Genomic DNA, 21420 nt, shown 5'->3' with positions numbered 1-21420 from the left:
TTACGCGTCTTCCTCTTCTTAATGATGGATTTCACCGTACTCAAAGGGATAATGAGTGACTTTGAAATCTTCTTATAACCCTTCCTGGATGCTGCTTCTCCACCACTTTATGTCTGACCTTGGAAAGCTCCTTGGTCTTCATGTTTGCCTTGTTGGTTGACCAAGTGTGTTGTACCTTAAAACTCCTTAGATAAGTGGAGGAGCTCAATGTTTAATTACATGCAGGTGAAAACTATTACACTCATTTTGTAACTTTTCAAATAAACAATTTGCTCCTGAAGTGATTTTGAGTTAATTAGGCAAAGGGGTTGAATACTAGTACAACTGAGAATCATCTAATTTTCTCTGTTAATCTAACTTATTCACAATTTATCTGCATTTTTTTTAGATTTTTCACTTTGGAGAAGTTTGTGAAGACTCTTATATATTAATTCTGATTTGAAAGCATCTTGAAATAATCTCAGGTGGCATCAAAATGTGAAAACTTTGGAAGGGGTGAATACTTTTGCAGGCCACTATATACGTTGTGTGATTTTTGTTCCTCTAGCGCATAATGACTTTGGCCATTTTTATGGTTCAAGTTATGTGGCTGCACCTGATGGACGTCGCACACCTGGCCTCTCTCGGAACACCAATGGGCTGCTGATTGCTGAACTGGATCTCAACCTCTGCAGGCAGATGGCGGATCAGTGGGGCTTTCGGGTATGACAAAGTTTTACTCATATTTATCTCTACCTGTAAATTAATACACTCTTTAGGTTTTCTACAAAAATCGTGGAGGAGCTCGAACACAGAATGGTCCAGGATGTATCAAAACAAAAAGAACGGTAGAAAGAGGTAGGGGGTGGCACACCAACAGCTGGGTAGAGGGACAAAATATAAGGAGAGATGGAGGAATAAGAGGCATGGGGAAGAATGAGAGAGGACACAGGGTGAACAAGATACATTCAGCTACAAACTCTCAATCACAGTTCAAGTCGATGGGAAGATGAGGGAAGAAGCAGAAATTGAACTAACAATATAATAAAATACCTGGGGGAACAGAGTACTTGGCTCATTGGGGGAGAAACCTGGGGGGACAGAGCACTCGGCTCATTGGTGCATAGAAAGATGCTCCCGGTCAGGCCCAAGGTCTCGATTGCCATGGAGAGATAGAGCTAGGAAAGGAGGCCTGAGGCGGGACCACACTATCCAGCCAGCTAATTCGTAGGATGAGACCAGCAAGCGAGGCAGTGGATAAATAGGTCATTAGTACCACTGCAGTGAGATAAAAAGTAAATTAAGAAAAACTTGTATTATGTACTATTATAGGGATTAGACTGGATCTTCCTCTCCTCCGCACCATGCAATATGTGTCTGCCATTGGTAAGGACATAATAGGGTAATTGGCTTTGAGAGGAACCATTGAGTCCTAAATTGTGCCACTGTGAGTCCTGGAGTCCCAATTTATGGAAAGGGCAGAGGGTGCAAGACCAGAAAGGACGTGGAAACCAAGGCCTTCAAGATCATTGGAATCTCCTGCGATGAAGCTGAGTCTATGGGCTGATCACTTTGCCATCACTGACAGCTCTGTCTTCTTCCACCTACTTTATGGTCTAGCACCCTCTGCTCTTTCTGTGGTTTGCCCCCACATCCCCCCATCTATCCTCCAAAGTATCTGCAGGGTGCACATTGTCCACCATCAACCCCCTTCCAGTGAAACTCCCAAAATCCAGAATCACTGCTCACCTTCACTCTTTCATTCCTCTTTTTTCTCACCTCTGGAACAAACTCCCACGATCTCTTCAATCCCACACCTCCCTCCAGGTCTTCAAAACAGCTGTACACCTCCATCTCTTATCTTCCCACATTCAAAACCTTGATCTTTCCTACCCCCGTTAATCCACACTAAACCCACCTCCTTCAAATTCCCTGTTTTCTTTCCTGAAAGCCCCTGTAGTGTCCACCCTGTTTATCCAATGTACCCCACCCCCAGCCCTCTCTCTTCCACAGATCTCTCGATGTTCCTGTTCCCTACTGTTGTTGTGCTTCCCTTCCCTCTCTCTCCCCTCTTATCTCCCGCTCCCTTTATTGTATTTTCGATGTGTTAGCTCTCATACGACTAAGTATACAAAAAAATCTCTACAGCTCAAAGGTAATTGTATTAATTGTTTGTCGCACCATCCCGCTAGACAGACAATGAGCAGGTGAACAGACAGGAAGGGAAATGAAATAAATGTGGACAAAAGTGCAGGTGAACTGAAGGGGTGAGTCACAGAGATAAAAGATAATGATTACAGGAACTGATAGAGCATGAGATGGTGATGGTTTGCTATCTTAAAGGAGTATAGGGAAGACGTGACTTGCCAGACTCAGGGTGCTGATTTCAGAGGTAAGCAATGGTGGACAAAGGAGAGTAAGTGAGCAACACCTTCGATTTGGGGAGGGTAACAAGGTATGGGTTGCTGGAGTAGTACATGTAATCTGGTGAAACTCAAAAAATATGAAGACCTTGAGAGAACCTGGGAGGGACAGCCAAAAACAGAGATGACTTGATATAAATGACAACTGGACAACCAATTTATCTGCGGTGAGTGAAGAGCATCCCCTGTGCTTTGGCCTCCCCTTGAGTTACACGAGATGCCCTCAGAGCCTTGCATTGCACTGCCTCCAGGTGTACAAGGTGAGATTGCAGCACCAGAGCAGTACTCCATGCTGCTGCTAATGCAGACCTCGACAGACCTTTGGACACCTGCCATACACTGATAAAGAACCATTTACTATTAAGAGTAGAGAGGCCAATGAAACGTCTTAGCTCTATATAAAGGTAATGCCCCTGTTCAAACAATTACTAATAAGCATAATCCATTTTTCATTTGAAGAATATTTATTGAATACGTTAAATTCTGCACAATGTTAATAATTTGCAAAATATCCTGGAATTAATTTATTTATAATTTTGCAAAAAAAATCCCACAACCACATTCACTTTGTGTAGACCTGATGAATTATTTGCATGGCACGGATTAATACTCATTGCATTCAACTCATCTGGACCGTCAACATGATGCGCACATTATTCTATAACCTCATGCGGCCATGATTACACAAAATTTCCACATTTAATCAAATATCCTCATATACTGAAATTCAAAAGGCACGTCTGTCAAGGACCGACGTAACCAATCACATGCAGCCTACGGCTGCTTGGCTGCATCATTTTCTGGGGGCATGACTGTGCGGCTGATGCAATGCCCCCATTACCAGTCAATTGGTAATCATTTTGCCAAATTCGGAAGGATGACAGGCTGATTCAACCCACCTTGTGTTAATTCAATGACATGACAGGGGATCAAACTCACGACCTGAACATCTCAAGCCAGCCATCTTTACCGTTAAGCCAACACCAGGCTTGTACGGTATGTGAAAGGGGAGTAAAAGGGATCTTTGGTCAGCAAGTGTAGAAAAGTTCAGGAGTGGGTAAATTATGGAAGACACCACAATGTTGCAATGGGCAGCACTCTCGCAAGAGTGGAAGAGAGAACAATGGATCGCAGACTCAGGGAGGCAGTTCCACTGGGAGAGAAACGTGTGATGAATAAACTTTGACTTTTATTACCTCCACCTCCAAAGGTGGATGGAGGTTATGTTTTCACCCCTGTCTGTTTGTTTTTCTGTCTGTCTGTCTGTGAACAAGATATCTCAAAAGGTTGTCGACGGATTCAAACTAAATTTGGCGGAGAGGTAGTGTATGTGGCAAGGACGAAACGATTAGATTTTGGTGAAGATCCGGATTCGGATCCGGCGAGTCGAATTTCTTAAGTGATTCTTCACCATTGGGAGATACGGCTATAAACGAGATATAGCAGGATATCTCAAAAAGTTGTGGACGGATTCGGATGAAACGTGGTGGACCGGTTGGGTATCTGACAAGGACTAATCGGTTCGATTTTAGTGAAGATCTGAATATGGATTCGGATACGAGAATTATTTAATTTAAGAAGTGATTCTTCACCATTGAGAGATAAGGCCAAAACCGATACATAGCACGATATCTCAAAACGTTATGGACGGATTTGGACAAAACACGGTGGACAGGTTGGTTGTTTGACAAGACCGAATCGATTCGATTTTGGTGAAGATCTGAGTATGGATTCGGATACGATAATTATTTAATTTCTAAGTGATTCTTCACGATTGAGAGATCGGGCCAAAAACGATAAATAGCATTTAAACTAAAGCAATGTGACGGTGTCACCAGTATGCCTCTGCATAGCCCTACAACGGGTAGATGCCCTTGTTCACTGTCCTAAAAATAAAGAAGTTTGATTTAAATCCCTTCAGCTGTTTTGAAGTATCACATTTTCACCAGCCTTGACAGGTTTCACATCGATCGGTGAAGCGGTTTCAGAGAAGGGATTATTTGAAATATCGGCTTTCAAGCTAATATGGCTGCCACACCACATGACATATAGCATGAAAAATGTACGCACTGCATAAGTATGGGTAGAGGATCACGTTTGTGAAGTTTCGTGTTGATCAGATAAGGTTTGTTTTTCTCCCCAAGATGTCTGCCAAACCACATGACACATGACCTATGATGTCATTATTTTCAAACTTTATGCAACAATGGTGCTATATGATATTTGTAAAATTTCGCATTGATAGGGTAAGTGGTTTCAGAGATATAATTATTTAATATTTTCTATTTAATATTTAATAGATTCAAATCTTCCTGCAAAAACTTTCTCAAATCTAAATATGTCGGTGTATAGTACAAAATATTCCCCTGATAATGTTCAAGCAATTCTTGTATTACATTGGGGTTTTTGGGTTTTTTGTTGTTGTTGTTTTTTTTGTATATAAGATCGAGGCTCGTGTAAGAGCTAACATCAATCACAAAATTTTTTTTTTTTTAAACGGACACACAAAACATGCAATAAAGGGAGCGGGAGACAAGATGGGGAGAGAGAGGGAAGCACACAAGTTCAACACCAGAGAACAGGGACATCGGAAGATCTGTGGGAGGGAGAGGGCTTGGGGGGGAGGCATGGGAAGGTGGGGGTGGGGGGCAAGAGGTATAAGACACATGGACACTGCTAGAACTTCCAGGAATTAAGTCTGTATTTCAAAGAAAATGAATCTGGGGGTGAATTAGCGGGGATAGAAGAGATCAAGGTTTTGGATGGGGGAAGATAAGAGACGGTGGCGAACAACTGTTTTATTTTCTCGTTTTATTTTATCTGGAACAGTTGTTTTCTCCATTCTTGTGTTTGCTTTTGCTCATAATCATTTACTTATAATTCCTGTCTTATAGTTGATAGTTTGTTGTTTCAGGCATTTCACCACAACCTTTAACCTTTTGGAAGTGCCCTGATACTCTATCACAAAAATGTTAATTACTTATAAATTTTTGACTTTTTACTTTTGTAACAAATTTTTATTTATTTATTTATTTTACAAAAGATTTTACTGGAAAATAAACCTTGAACTTTGAACCTTGAAAAAATGGAGCTGAGCATCAAGCTTGGACTTGGGGAAAGTAATGAGGTGTTTGTTTTTGGAAGAATGTGTGTGCATGTGACTGAGGAGGGCTGGGGTTGGAAGTAAGGGTCGGGTAGTTGGAGATAGGCCAGAATAGAGGCGGTCGAGTACCGAAAGGACACCTACCTGCCTGCAGAGAGGGAGTAACAGACCATCGGCCAGAAGAAAAATGGCTGAATTCTTGGTGGTTGGTGGTCGGTGTGATTATATCGTACGTTACGTGTAATTGTCTTGCGCTGCACGATTCTCTGAACAGATGACCGGACGTTATGAGATGTATGCGGAGGAGCTTTCGCGGGCCGTCCGGCATGATTTCCAACCCAACATCGTCACAGGAAAAGAGAACACCTGGTGCAAGGAATGAGATTAAAAAAAATATATATATATTAATTGTCTCATTAACTCAAAGCTAATCGTCTCAAATTAATGAAAAATTAATTGTCTCAAAGTTAATGCTTTATACAAAATATTAATCACTAAATTCATCATCTTATAATTCCACTATTGAACGATTGAGTCACGTGCTGAATCATAACATGATCTCAGATGTGATGTGAGGTTGGAGAACTCTTCTTCATTATTAGATACATTTATCATACACACAGCTGGATTTTTGTGATTGTCATTGTTCGGCCCATTGTGCAGTAATTTCTGAATATTCCTTTGGTGAATTTAATCAAAACATGGTGGCAAAATCCAATGGAACTACGAATATCAGGAGGCATTCCATTCATGATATTTCATTCACCAATATTTCAATTTTGCAGGTGAATAAAGAGAAGTACAAAACACCGTATACTGATGTTGAATTTATTGGTGTTTGGTTCAAGTTCCATTTCCATTTCAGGTACACACTCACACACACACACACACACACACACACACACACACACACACACACACACACACACACACACACACACACACACACACACACACACACACTGCAGCACTATTTGTACATTGTTAATTAAATACTTTTGCTATAACTATCAGATAATTTAAAAAAACAAAGCTGTAGCACACCGAAAATTCCATTTGGGATCATGCTTGTTTGTTTATCCATAAGACTGCTGAGACGGTTTCATTGGCTAGGGGTTACAATCCTCGACAAGGAGCCACTCCATAACAGGATACTCGACTGAGAGGGCAGTAATTCATAATCTGTTCAGAGTGCCGGCGATAGCTCACCTACTGTTTGCGAAGGACACGATGGGATCTTTAACTTCCACAACGAATGCTGGCAGACGGGTTTCCTGTTTAATGTCCATCTGCGGGACGGCACACACATTGATGAATCACCTGCCTTTGAAACACCGAGATGACAGTCTATAGCTGGGTCGGGAATCGGGATTAAAACCCAGGGTAGACAGCTTAGAGATGACTGTACTAGTCCATCTTGCCAGTATATATATATATACATATATATACTGTATATATATATATATATATATATATATATATATATATATATATATATATATATATATATATATATATATATATATATACAGTATACACACATACACACATACATACATACACACATACATACATACATACATACATACATACATACATATATATATTTATATATATATATATATATATATACTACCGGTCAAAAGTTTTAAAACACCTCAATTTTTCCAGTTTTTATTGAAATTTAAGCAATTCAAGTCCAGTGAATAACCTGAAATGGTACTAAGGTAAGCAGTTAACTGCTCGAGGTTAAAAAAAAGTTTAGGTTAGCAAAAACGGGAAAATAATGTGAATTGCACAGTTATATTGTAAAAAAAAAGTTTTTAAAAAAAGGAACAAGTAATGGGTTTACAACTTACAGCTGTTCTGCCAACGGGTCCCAACCTCTGCTGATTACTTGATTACAAACCCCCTGTCTGTATAAAAGCAGTATTGGAACAGACTGTTATTACACCCTCTGAAGCATTATTTGGACAATATTGCACTGCAGGAAGTAGTATATTGGAAATTGGAGGAAACTCTGACAGGAAGAGGTCTGGCAGACCCAAAGCCACAACAGAATCAGAAGACAAGTTTCTGAGAGTCAACAGCTTGCGTGATAGGCGGCTCACAGGACAACAGCTTCAAGCACAGCTTAACACTGGTCGAAGTAAGCAAGTCTCAGTTTCAACTGTGAAGAGAAGACTTCGAGCTGCAGGTTTGACAGGTCAAGTGGCAGTAAGAAAGCCATTGCTAAGATGGCAAAATAAGAAAAAGAGGCTTGCCTGGGCCATGAAGCACCGCCAGTGGACTACTGAAGACTGGAAGAAGGTCTTATGGACCGATGAATCAAAATTTGAAATCTTTGCTTCATCACGCAGGGTTTTTGTATGCTGTCGAGTAGGCGAAAGGATGGTTCCTCAGTGTGTGACACCACCTGTCAAACATGGAGGGGGAAGCGTGATGGTCTGGGGCTCTTTTGCTGGATCCAGAGTCGGTGACTTGCGCAGAGTGACTGGCTCCCTGAACCAAAAGGGCTACCACAGCATTTTGCAGCACCATGCAATATCCTCTGGTGTATGCCTAGTTGGTCAGGGGTTCATCCCACAGCAATATCCTGACCCCAAACACACCTCCAGGTTATGTCAAAACTACCTTCGAGGAAAAGAACAAGACGGTAGGCTTCAAATCATGGAATGGCCAGCACAGTCTCCAGACTTAAACCCCATCGAGCTGGTTTGGGATGAACTGGACAGAAGGGTGAAAGCAAAGCAACCTACAAGTGCAACACATTTGTGGGAACTTCTGCAACAGTGTTGGGAAGAACTTCCCGAACAATATTTGATTTCCATTGTAGAAAGAATGCCACGAGTGTGTTCGGCGGTTATATCTGCAAAAGGTGGCGACTTTGCTGAGTCAAAAATTTAAATTAAATTATGTTAAACAAAATGATTCTATGATTTCTTTTTTATCTCCAATTGTTTATTTGTTCTATGCTTAATTTCAGAGTACATTGAGACATTAAACTGCGTAAATTTCAATAAAAACTGGAAAAATTGAGGTGTTCTAAAACTTTTGACCAGTAGTATACATCACGAGTGTTTGTAACATTGTATTTTGTTATATTAATGGTATCTTACTATAATTCACCAAATGTCTGTCCGTCTGTCTGTCTGTTCGAAGGTACCATAAAAACTGCTGAATCGGTCGCAAAGATACTTTGGGTGGATAATCCTGGGATCTCCAGGAGTAAAATAGGCTATTTAGTTTTCCCAATTTCAGCTTTAGTCTCCAGCATTCTCAGGTTTGGACTCACACATAACATTCGCGTTCGCATAACGTTCATTGTTCTCATTGTGACAATGTTGTTTTCCCAGGTGCCGCACAAACGGCTGCACCGATCGCTGCACGGCTGCACCGATCGAACTCTGTGACCTCGGACAAAGACCTTTTATAAGGACACGGGTTGAATCCCTGCTTGAGAGAATTCTAACCCATTTCAACTGAAGGAAACACGTATCGGGAGTACATACGACATAGCGATTGTGAACACGATTAGTTTAATCTCTACATGAGAGAATTCCACATAGCTATTTGAATTCCACATAGCATAACTACCTGAATACGCTAACAGATCACTGTCTCCATCGATCTTGACAAGGCCGTAACAGCTATCGGCTCAAAATCCTTTTAACTGTTGATTTGGAATTTTTACAATGAAGGAAACACGTATCGGGAGTACATACGACATCGGGAGGAGTAACTGCACGTGTCTTCAGAATCAAGCTTAAATCTGTCATGGCGGATCTGAAGAGCAGAATGCTTGGAGAAGTGGTGGGCTACTTTGGCATGAAGGAGGTTCAGAAACGTGGACTCCCACACTGCCACATCCTGCTGATACTTGCTCCCGCATGACGTCATTTTCCCGGGTGCCGCACAAACGGCTGCACCGATTGAGATTTAACGGATGTTTATATAAATCGTTTGAAAGAAAAAAAAAGTCTGCAATTTCTGATATTTAGCCTTTTCATTTGGGCCTCCCAATTGAAGCTCCCCCCATAGGGCGGTACCGTTGCTAGTCTTATTCATTTGTTATTTGAATGTTTGGAATGAAAATATAGAGAGATTGAGTTTGAAGGAGAATGAGGAAATAATGTGATAAATGGAGCGAGGAACAGAGCAAGCTTTGTCACTGATTGTAATGGAAGGCTGCGACGTTTACTCAGCTATGCTATTTACCACATGAGGAAACATTCGCCGTTTCTGCAATGTTGTATCTGTGTATAGACTTCTCCATCGATATCACACCACGTTGAGACTTTTTGCCATTTTTCTGTTATCCATTTCCTTCGTCATGGCACATAAGAGCCAATTCCCCCTCTCCAGCAAACACCATCACCATCGTCATTGTCATTTGCAATTGTCTTGCCTCATTTGCATACGCCCGCCAAAACCTAGTTCGAATTGCACGCCATTACCAAACTGTCATACCACATTAACTTCCACCACACTCTCGCTACAAAGACCACAATACCCACACCGCCACTTCAACCACAACTTAGCCACCACACCGCCTCGATCGCAATCGCCACATAACTCCCGCTGCCACCTTCAAAGCAATAGGAACGACTGTGCCCTGTGCCGGCGTAGGTCATCCCAAACATGGATGCCTCAGATTTCGATAACACGAAGCACAAGTCTGCGCTAAATGCTCAGTACCCTTTATTCAGTAGCCCTGATGCTCCGCTTGCCTGTCATGTCGGTTAGACAAGCAGCACACACTCATCATTCAAAGGCGCAACTGAAAACCTCTCCATCAATCTTAAGTGATGAACTCAGAGTCATGGATCGTTCCGGGTGGTAACGACGCAATTTTCGCGACAGCAAAGTCGTGAGTAGGGTGACATCACTCGGGAGCTCGTGTGTGCACCAATAGGAGTGCTACATTCCCGGTAACCATGCCTATAGGCACTCCTTATCTCTGCCAAAGCTCCGCCCCCGCCCAGCCAAGTAGCGTGTTGCAGATGTGCCGGGTGATTCCTGGCTTGGTTAGGCAGTATACGGCAAAAGGTGGGACGGAGCTGTGGAACGGGGTTTGCGGGATTAGATGGAGGGCTGGCAAGCGAGCGATCCAGGCACTGTGCCTATCATCACCTCACACATTATTTCTCTTATAGTACCTTCTTTGGACACAAGAGCTCAACAAAGGCAAACTCACTGACCGTTTAAGCTAAAGGTGTATTGGGTAAGAAATGCCGGTTCAGCTGTGGGTGATGCACAACCATAGCTGTGGGTGATGCACAACCATAGCCGTAGGTGATGCACAACCATAGCTGTGGGTGATGCACAACCATAGCTGTAGGTGATGCACAACCATAGCTGTAGGTGATGCACAACCATAGCTGTAGGTGATGCACAACCATAGCTGTGGGTGATGCACAACCATAGCTGTAGGTGATGCACAACCATAGCTGTAGGTGATGCACAACCATAGCTGTGGGTGATGCACAACCATAGCTGTAGGTGATGCACAACCATAGCTGTAGGTGATGCACAACCATAGCTGTAGGTGATGCACAACCATAGCTGTAGGTGATGCACAACCATAGCTGTGGGTGATGCACAACCATAGCTGTAGGTGATGCACAACCATAGCTGTGGGTGATGCACAACCATAGCTGTAGGTGATGCACAACCATAGCTGTGGGTGATGCACAACCATAGCTGTAGGTGATGCACAACCATAGCTGTGGGTGATGCACAACCATAGCTGTAGGTGATGCACAACCATAGCTGTGGGTGATGCACAACCATAGCTGTGGATGATGCACAACCATAGCTGTGGGTGATGCACAACCATAGCTGTAGGTGATGCACAACCATAGCTGTGGGTGATGCACAACCATAGCTGTGGGTGATGCACAACCATAGCTGTAGGTGATGCACAACCATAGCTGTGGGTGATGCACAACCATAGCTGTAGGTGATGCACAACTATAGCTGTAGGTGATGCACATTGCACAACCATAACTGTAGGTGATGCACAACCATAGCTGTGGGTGATGCACAACCATAGCTGTGGGTGATGCACAACCATAGCTGTGGGTGATGCACAACCATAGCTGTGGGTGATGCACAACCATAGCTGTGGGTGATGCACAACCATAGCTGTGGGTGATGCACAACCGTAGCTGTAGGTGATGCACAACCGTAGCTGTGGGTGATGCACAACCATAGCTGTGGATGATGCACAACCATAGCTGTGGATGATGCACAACCATAGCTGTGGATGATGCACAACCATAGCTGTGGGTGATGCACAACCATAGCTGTGGGTGATGCACAACCGTAGCTGTAGGTGATGCACAACCGTAGCTGTGGGTGATGCACAACCATAGCTGTGGGTGATGCACAACCATAGCTGTGGGTGATGCACAACCATAGCTGTGGATGATGCACAACCATAGCTGTGGATGATGCACGACCATAGCTGTAGAAAGGGCTGAAGGGAAGAGAGAGAGAAAAAGAAGAATGGTTGCTCGTTTATGTAACTCCTTATCTGTCTGTTTGTATCACGTTGGGGTCACCAATTTAGCGTGGAATGAAAATTAAGACTTCCGACTTCCGAGGCGTTCCAAAACTGAGTCAAACCTTTATTGTTATTCTAACTGCTCGTCACTTCCGGTTGCACCTGGTACCGGAAACATTAAGCATATTACGTGGAAGGCAAAATGATGCTGCTGCAGAATTTATTGGGCGATGGTTTGCCATTTGCCGTTTTTTACCCAAGTCCTTCACGAACCGGCTGTCCATGCCTGAAGTTCGACTGAAGGTGGCACAAGAATGTGTCATTTATTGGTTCATCGTTTTCGTTTAGTTTTCGCCGTTTCCGCAATTGTCTGAATCATGGACTCCCACCGTAGCTAGAACAGTAGGCCTACATATAAATATATATATATATATATAATAAATATATATATATATATTAATATATATATAGGCTTCTGTATATATTGTGTGTATTATGGCGTACACCATTAAATGTGTATGTGTGCCAAGGGTTTATGTTGTGTGTATTATTTTAAGGGTGTGTTCGTATAAATATATAGCTTGGCTGAGGTTCTACAAATTGCCATTTTTGTAATCATTGAGGAATTATAAAATGAAGATAATAAACTTGATTGAGGTTTTAGGTATAATCCGTCTGACAGATTTAAGAAACGACATTAAATACTTCAGCACAAGAACACGAAAACGAAATTTTTACCACTTCTGACCCGTTATGGCGCAAAGCGTGTTGTGAAGTGTTCAATTGTGAAAAGGACAACGTTGGAGTCTGTGGTGGTGTGTGGTGGTTTGCAATGCAGGCCACTCATCAGCGGCGGGTGCAGTTGCTGCACATGAGCATATTCAGTCAAAGCTGCTCCCCATGTGGACGTTTCTTGGTCGCTGGAAATGACTTCGGAGAAGTGGCGGTGTTCAGGTGTGCTCGGCGTGCACCATTCCATATCAAACATGATTAGCAGTGTTCAGGTGTGCTCGGTGAACAACATTCCATTTCAAACATGATTAACCCCGAATTAAACTGTGTGTGTGTGTGTGTGTGTGTGTGTGTGTGTGTGTGTGTGTGTGTGTGTGTGTACACGTGTGTATATACCTGTGTTTTTATGTGTACATGTGTGTATATACCTGTGTTTTTATGTGTACGTGTACCTGTGTTTTTATGTGTACGTGTACCTGTGTTTTTGTGTGTGTGTGTGTGTGTGTGTGTGTGTGTGTGTGTGTGTGTATATATATGTATTTACGTGTGTGTGTGTGTGTGTGTGTGTGTGTGTGTGTGTGTGTGTGTGTGTGTGTGTGTGTGTGCGCGTGTGTGTGTGTACATACGTACACACCCTTACAAAGTACTTCAACCCATCTTGAGGAGGCCATCAGCATAAGCCTATCAAGCCCACACAATGGTTTGTGCTCTAGTCTTTTTAAATGCTGATCATCGAGTAAGGAAGCAGCACGTACCATTTTTAAAGTCTCTGGTGTGACTTGGCTGGGGTTCAAATCACCGACCTAGAATCAGAGCGGACGCTCTCACCATTACGCCACCGAGTCTGGTGATGGTTTAGAGCCGTGGTTCCCAACCTGGGGGCCCATGGTGTATTTCTCGGGGGGCCATGGGGTAATTTGAACCATACTAACAATTAAATATTGTTTGTTTGTTTTTATATCGTTTTGACTTTGATATTGTTTTGTTTTTTTCCGATTGCAGATTTGACGTTATTGCTTCTGGGAGTAAAAAAAGAAAGTATCTTGACGAATACATAAAGCTTGGATTCATGTCCATTACCGTGTCTGGCCAAGAGAAACCACAATGTGTGCTGTGTCACAAGGTTTTGAGTACTGAATCCATGAGGCCATCCAAGTTGAAGTTGCACCTCGAGACGAATCATGCACAACATGCAAAGCAGGATCCCGAATTTTTCAAGCGGCATGAAAGAAATTTAAAGCGACAGAAGTTGGATGAGGGAGGAGCTTTTCAACAGCAAAATGTAGCAACTGTCCAGGCTTCTTATGCAGTTTCTCTTGAAATTGCAAAGAAGAAAAAACCCCACTCGATTGGGGAGACACTCATCAAGCCTTGTACCCTCATTGTTGACCGGGTTCTCGGCAAGGCAGAGGCTCGCAAAGTTGAACAGGTGTCTTTATCGAATAACACAGTGCAGCGTCATATCCGTGACATGTCGGAAGATGTGAAACAACAGATCATCAATGAGATTAAGGCAGTGCCTTTCGGCTTGTTTTCTTTTCAACTTGATGAATCGACCGATGTTAGTTCCTGCTCCCAGCTACTGGCATTCGTTCGCTATGTCAAGGGAGATGATATCAAGGAAGAATTCTTGTTCTGCAGTGCACTGGAAACAACGACAAAAGCTAACGACGTAATGGAAAAAATGAAGTTGTTCTTCGATGCAGGAGGAATTCAGTGGGAGAATGTATGCGGTGTCTGTACTAACGATGCTCCTGCCATGCTTAGTTCCAAATCCGGATTCCAAGCAAAAGTGAAGATGCTGGCACCACAAGCGAAAGGACCCCACTCTATGATTCATCGCTACGCCCTGGCTTGTAAGACTCTCCCTCTCTCATTGAAGAAAGTTCTTGAAGTCGTAATCAAGATTGTTAACTACATCAAGGCAGGGGCTCTCAACACCCGAATGTTCAAGGAGCTGTGCAAAGACATGAACATGGACTATGAAACGTTGCTGTACTATACTGCTGTACGCTGGCTTTCGAAAGGGAATGTTCTGAACCGCGTCTTTGAACTTCGTGCGGAAGTCAAACATTTCTTGAATCTTCAAGGGAAACATGACCTCCTGCAGCATTACGACGAAGAATTGTGGAACGAACGACTTGCTTTTCTTGCTGACATTTTCGAGCAGCAGAACCATCTGAACCTCAAGCTCCAAGGAAGAGCGACTAATATTATTCTTTTAAACGATCATCTCAGAGGATTTGTTGCCAAGCTCCAAAACTGGCACAGGAAAGTGAACACAGGAAACGTTGCTATGTTTGAAAGAATGTCTGAATTGCAAGACAGCATGGGAAAAGAGCTTGATCCCGTACTGAAAAATCACATTCTTGAGCATCTGCAGTCACTGGAGCTAGAATTTCATAAGTATTGTCGTGCGACTCCGGTTAACACCAGAAGGTCGCGGATGGACCGAAAACGGCTTTAATTGAGGCGACGGCCAATGCGGATTTTGCTATGGTCGCGCGGGAGGAAGAAGGAAAGTGGAAGCTGCGGTAAAAGCGCTTACCTGTGGAAGGCGAACGAACTCAAATGGCAAACAAGATTTTAAAGGAATGGAAAATAATACAAGGGTTTATTGAAATAAGAATCGGGACAGAGAAACGTGACGATAAATCAAATAATGTAACTAAATTGGGATCCCACACACCGGACTCAGAAACGAACAAAGGAGGATGAATTATGAAAATAATTGTCTCGTCGTGGTGTGTAAAATGGTGCGTGCGGCCTTATCTGTCCCTCGTCTTGTCTTTGGCTGCCGTCCAACACGGCTCTGTTCGGCCCCGATGCACCCACGAGGTCCCTCGCTCCAAGCACACGCAGATGGCGAGCCCACGCCCGCGAGGTCCATGCACCACTCCAAACTTCAGGAGCACCGATCACACACACGACAGCCATGGAAGGACATGCTGCAAGAGGAAGCTGCGCAAGCAAGAACCGCCGGACGTGCAAGACGAACTGCTGGATCTCCAAGAGCACGAACCGCAAGAGCGGTAAGAGAGAAAATGTCCATCGGCGCGCCCTTAAATAACCTTCCCGCGGTGGTGACGTCAGCCCTGGCACGCCACCCAATCAGTGCCCTCCACCGACTAGCCGGCTGGAGGTCCGTGCCTACCGCGCTGCCCCTTCACTCGTTCCATGTTCAGTGGTCATAGCGCATGGCACTCGATGTGGCTAGGCCTGTCGGAGGTGTAATTGGCGGCGGCCATCATCGGCGGTGCCCCGGCCTGGTTTCCTTGCCTGTTCGTCTTTCAAAGTCATGTCAGGGAAGGGAATTATTTAGTGTTGCACTAGGGACCTAACTACATGTCTATGTTGGTGTGCATTGCCATAAGGGACAAAGGTTTAGCGACCAGGTGTGACACACAGGGGCGCTACTCTTTAATCCCTACGCTACTTATCACTCGAACATCCTGGTATGCTCACAGGTATACTCCTAACCGACAAAACGCCTACACAGAACTTATTACAAGGTAGATTCCTCACCGCGACAGATGAATACCTATCTACACAGATCTACCTGGCTCTACATATTGCTACCCCACCGACATAACACAGCCCCCCACCTGGAACCATAGCTCCTGCTAGCTTCAGGGCGGGCGCTACCATCCCAGCCTTAACACTTACTGTCTCACACTTAATTAACCTACAAAATAAATCAGGAGGGCTGTGGGAAGTGAGTCGGACTTCCTACCTATATTCCTTAACATTCTAATCCCCTTAACAACCATGCAATCAAATATTTACAATCATTTCGATTCGTTGTTCCTGCGGAGGGAGGAAACAAACAACACACCAAAACTAACTTAACCACAAAACTTACCCTTACAAAAATTCACAACTCTAAACATTTGTACAACCACAGTCAACAGACCGCGTCCCCCGGTGGATGCCACAAGACGCAATCTTACCTGCGGGGCCATCCCCAATGCGCCCCTAAATTTCCACGGGCCCTGTCCAGATGTTACAGGTGAGTGACATGGCTCAGTGGATTTCGTCCACATTCATTCGACACAAACCCCTTAACCACTCATTCTCATTTCAAAACTCATCACTACTCAAAAATCATTCCAAAGAAACATATTTCACCCCCGGCAGGACCATGGCATTGATGTCGTATACATGTGGTGTGCATTTCATTCCTCACGAGGCAGTGGGGAGGTACCGCACAACAAGATGGTGGGGGCGCTTCAGGCTGTGGTGCCCGCAGTCCCAAAAACAAGTCAACCGACGTACAAGTTCATTGCCTCCCCCCCTTTACCTCTTGGCCCCGTGACAGCCCAACAGCCCCTTTCCGCCGTTACCTCACCGGTGAGGGTCTCCACACACCAGGCTCCTCCGTGGCCTCCTGCTTCCGCGCAGCTCCACGGGTCACCGGGGATCTCCGTTACCCCACGGCGCCCAACCAGCCCCTCCACTGACGAGCTCCAATTTCCAGATACCACTGGCTGCCAGGGGTAATTGCCGCAGAGGGGGGCCGCAGGCATCACTCCTCAGAGCTTGATCTGTACCTGCGGACACACACACACCTTCCCCACCCACAAGATCCCAAAACACATTTCCTCCCCCGCTGCCATTCCATTTTCAACACAACTCAGCACAATTCCAGAAAAGATGGTTCAAAAGGTGTTACAAAAAGTTGCCATGGCCTGCCCTCATGTGAAATCCCATTCACAGTTAACCAATACATTTCCACAAGCACATTTCAAAACTCGCAATAATTATCAGTCATCCATTTTTCCATTCTCCACGACCACATAATAACACATAACCACAACACTAACACAAACGCAACCCACAAGACTCTGTGGCACACATTCCATCCCCCTCACCGGCCATGTCATCACTCTCACCCACCTCCCAACTCCAAATTACATGTCCCCAATTTCCATAGCGAGTCCTGAAGGCTGGGACAGTACACCTCAACACTCACTTCAAGTGCAGGTAATTACTGGTTGGTCAGGTCCAAAGTGCCATCCACCCACAAAATCCCAAAATTTACCATTGGGCCTACCAAATTCTTCCAAATTTCTATTTTTTCCCCACTATACTGGCAGGTATGTGGGTCCGCATCCAAAGGTGATCATAGCTACATAACTACCAGTGGCCACGACAGCTCTGCACCTCTACCGTGCAAGGGTCACTTGGACAAGGTGAGCAGTCAAAACGCCAACATGGCCCATGAGTGGCCATAAGGGTGCGACCCACCATCCATCCTTCGGCCCCCCTGTGAGGAACGCAGCTGGCCAATGTGGTGAGCACCTGCTGCCACAAAACACTACCGCATGCACAACCTCGGCCCTGGGGGACACGGTCGCAGTGCGTGGCATCCCTACAGCCACGTCCCCTGCACCTCCACATCATCCCCCAGTCTGACCACAGAACTGCAGCCCCCCCAGTGCTCACCCACACTTCACCACACCAAGGTCCAGTCGACAGCCATGCTCCACCAGGAGACCCACCCAGAAGACATGGTCCACACACCTCGGACACCCATAACACCACGTTGACCCCCAGACCACACAACTACATCCCCATGACTCCACGTCCCAAATATCAGCACAGTTGCCCCAGCAACCAGTTGAAAGCTGTGTCCTGCTACCCTATCAATTTTATCACAGCCTCCAACACTTTGGTCTACACACCTGGATCAATAATGGTGTCACAAAACAGTGTCCACCATTTCTCTTCACAAAATTCACCCTTAAATTTGCATCTAACCCACAGATTACCCATGCCAAACATTTTTCACATCTTACCTACTCACCAAAGAAAGATGCTTTGCCATACACATGCCAGCCGAGCATGGCCCATATGCTCGGCTCGTTACACATTCCCGATTCACATCCCCATGGCTCTCTTCCCAAACCAAGAGTCCATAAATCATAACGGAACATCTGTGGAAGGTCACTCTCACACCATCACGTTCCACAGATGCCCCAATGGTTGTCTGGTGGGCTATCTCATTCCTGTCCATGCGGTTCGACCCGCGTCCATAGACCAGCACGGCATGGCAGGTCACCACATGCTGGCTGTCCCAGAGTCTCAGGAGGAGGGTGTCGGGCCGCATGCCCGGGTGGTCACCACATCAGGCCCAAGTTGGCCGTCCGCGGTGCCACCACCAAAGCGCGACCCACAACACCTCCCCCTAGTGGTCCTCAATAAATGCCATCCCAGGCTTGAGAAACCACCTCGGACCCCCTGAAGGTCTTAACCCCCACCAGGGTCCGGTGACCCTGCCGGCCCGAGCCACCAGCCCGGACGGCGCCCCGACGGACAAGGGACGCCACACTCCTCCAGACCCCCCGTGGGGCCCAGGTCGTACCATGACACCCATGGCTGGACCCCACGTCCAAATCTCGCCAGCTCAGCCCCCCAGCTGGCTGGCATCCCCAAATTTCGAAAGGGGCAAATTTTGCCCGAGGCCATCACCAATGACCTCCCCTTGTCCACATTCCGCAGCCCGAGGACCAACTCCCTCCATGGCTGTTCCATATCAAATTCCCGTTTTAATTTTATTTTAGATTTCCTTTTTACAATTTGCATTCCCCGTCCCAAACCGCAGCTGCAGGTAACAACCTCTACCACCGGTTGTTTTGCCCCTCCCTGCAGCTGGTCGAAATTCCCTACGGGGACCAAATTGTCGGAGGCTCGATCTCCCGACTCTCCAGGGTCCAAATCCAGCCCGGAGCCAACACACTCCCCCAACTGGTTCTGTAATTTTGGAGCCTCCGTTACCAAATTGCAGTGTACGGTGAGGGTCCCCTTGGTCACCACAACCTCCTCCTCAGACCGACTCACCTCATCCCCCAAACTCCTTTGGGCCTGGTCAAACCCTACCTCCATGGGACTGTCCCAGGTCCCCAGCCGCTGTGTCACATCAAGCTCATCATCATCTTCATCACCCCCCCCAAATCATTTCTGGCCCCGACAGGCCTTGATAAATAAATACCCGGTCCGGCTCCACCACACGGACCCCCAATAATGTTACCCCCTCTTGCTCTGAACCACCGCCCTGGCGCTGGAAGAATTCCAATTGCTCCCCCTGTTGGTGTGTTGTGGCATCCACCCGGCCCTGATAAACCTCCAAGCCGCCAGGTGGGCAACATTCCCTATGACAATTTTGGCACTCCACGCTCACCTGTTGGCATTCCCCATCCACCTGGTTTTTTGTTTGTTTTTTTGTATACATAATCGAGGCTCGTGAAAGCGCTAACATTTATCACACAAACAAATCATACGGACAAACAAACAAAGTATATAAAAAGGGGAGCGGTAGACAAGATGAGGAGAGAAGGGGAAGCACATAAACACAACATTTGAGAGAAGGGACATCGGGAATGTGTGGGAGGGAGAGGGCTTGGGGAGAGGTGGCGTGGGAGAAGTATAAACACAAGGACACCAAGGACTTCCAGGAAAGAAGTTGGCATTTCAAAAATGTGGATTTGGGGTGAAATTAGCGGGGGTAGAAAAGATCGAGGTTTTGGATGGGGGAAAGATAGGAGATGGTGGTGAACAGCTGTTTTAAAGACCTGGAGGGGGGAGTGGGATTGAAGAGAGTGAGGGAGTTTGTTCCAGAGGTGGGAGAAAAGAGGAATGAAGGAGTGAAGGTGAGCAGAGAGTCTTGATTTTGGCAGTTTAACCATAAGAGGGTTGCAGGCAGATCTTCTGCGACCTTCAGGAATATTTGGGGGACAGAGCCCAGAGAGAGCTGGAGGAGCAGGGCCGGAGAGGAGTCGGTAGAAGACAGAAAGACCACCAACCTGCCTGCGGTGAGTAAGTGAAAGGCCCTCGGAGGTAGCTTCATCACGGGAGATTCCAATGATTCTGAACGCTTTGGTTTCAACAGCGTGAAGACGAGCTAGGTGTGAGGCAGGAGCACCAGCCCAGAGGGGAGAGCAGTATTCCATTGAGCTGCGGATGAAAGCCTTGTATGTGGTGAGGAGCTCAGGTGTGCCAAGGAAGGACTTCGCACGGCGGAGGATGCCCAGTCGGCGACTGGCTTTGGAGGCCAGATTTGAAATGTGGTTTTCCCAGGAAAGATCATGGCAGATAGTGAGACCCAAAAGCTTGAGTGACAGAACTTCTTGGAGAGGATTATTCAGAAAGTGGATGGGAGGGTTGTCCAGTCGGTCTTTTCGGAGAGACATCGTAAGAGTGTGAGATTTGTCAAGATTGAAAGACATGTTCCACTTGTTTGCCCAGTCTGTGATTTTGTCCAGATCTGCAGAGAGTGAGGAGGCTGCAGACTGCCGATCTGAGGGACGAGGAATGGAGCGGCAGAGAGTGGAGTCATCAGCAAAGAGATAGAGAGGATTTTCAAGAGAGTCGGTAAGATCATTGATGAAGAGCAGAAAAAGCACAGGGCCCAGAACACTGCCTTGGGGAACTCCAGCCTGAACAGGAAGAGGAGATGAGAGAAACCCATTCAGGGCCACACGTTGACCGACTAGAGAGGAAGTCCGCCAGCCATGCGTTCGGTGAGGACCAAGCGAGAGCTTCGCCAGGGGCTGCTTGCAGCCTATGTTGATCTCCGCAAAGCGTTCGATTTGGTGAACCGGGATGTGCTCTGGAGGATTCTTGGTCTTCGTGGCGTGCCACCAATGCTGATCAATCAGATCTCTGGACTATACTCT

General features: G+C 45.6%; 2 protein-coding genes across 6 annotated transcripts in view; both read left to right on the top strand.

The window, feature by feature from the left end:
* Positions 1-9667, top strand: part of UPB1 (beta-ureidopropionase 1) — an 85739-nt gene extending 76072 nt beyond the window's left edge. For 3 of the 5 annotated variants that reach the window (XR_010984774.2, XM_078780812.1, XM_068118810.2), the window contains 2 exons: positions 548-702; positions 5780-6319. Coding sequence is in view for 3 of the 5 variants with exons in the window: in XM_078780812.1 (XP_078636938.1) it covers positions 548-702; positions 5780-5887 (263 nt within the window). In the remaining 2 variants the exon portion in view is untranslated. Of the gene's footprint in view, positions 1-547; positions 703-5779; positions 6320-8861 lie in introns of those variants that run through there. The other 2 variants (XR_010984775.2, XM_068118811.2) reach the window with 1 other exon arrangement.
* Positions 9668-12626: 2959 nt separating this feature from the next.
* Positions 12627-21420, top strand: part of THOC6 (THO complex subunit 6) — a 62481-nt gene continuing 53687 nt past the window's right edge. The window contains exon 1 of the mRNA XM_068118786.2: positions 12627-12967. Coding sequence (XP_067974887.1) covers positions 12846-12967 — 122 coding nt within the window. The 5' untranslated portion in view covers positions 12627-12845. The remainder of the gene's footprint in view (positions 12968-21420) is intronic.

This window comes from Myxine glutinosa, chromosome 6 (genome assembly GCF_964187855.1).
Source record: "Myxine glutinosa chromosome 6, kmMyxGlut1.1, whole genome shotgun sequence".
Taxonomy (NCBI): Eukaryota; Metazoa; Chordata; class Myxini; order Myxiniformes; family Myxinidae; genus Myxine; species Myxine glutinosa.
The sequence above is the reverse complement of the archived record's forward strand: the minus strand, read 5'-3'. Positions and strand labels throughout refer to the sequence as shown.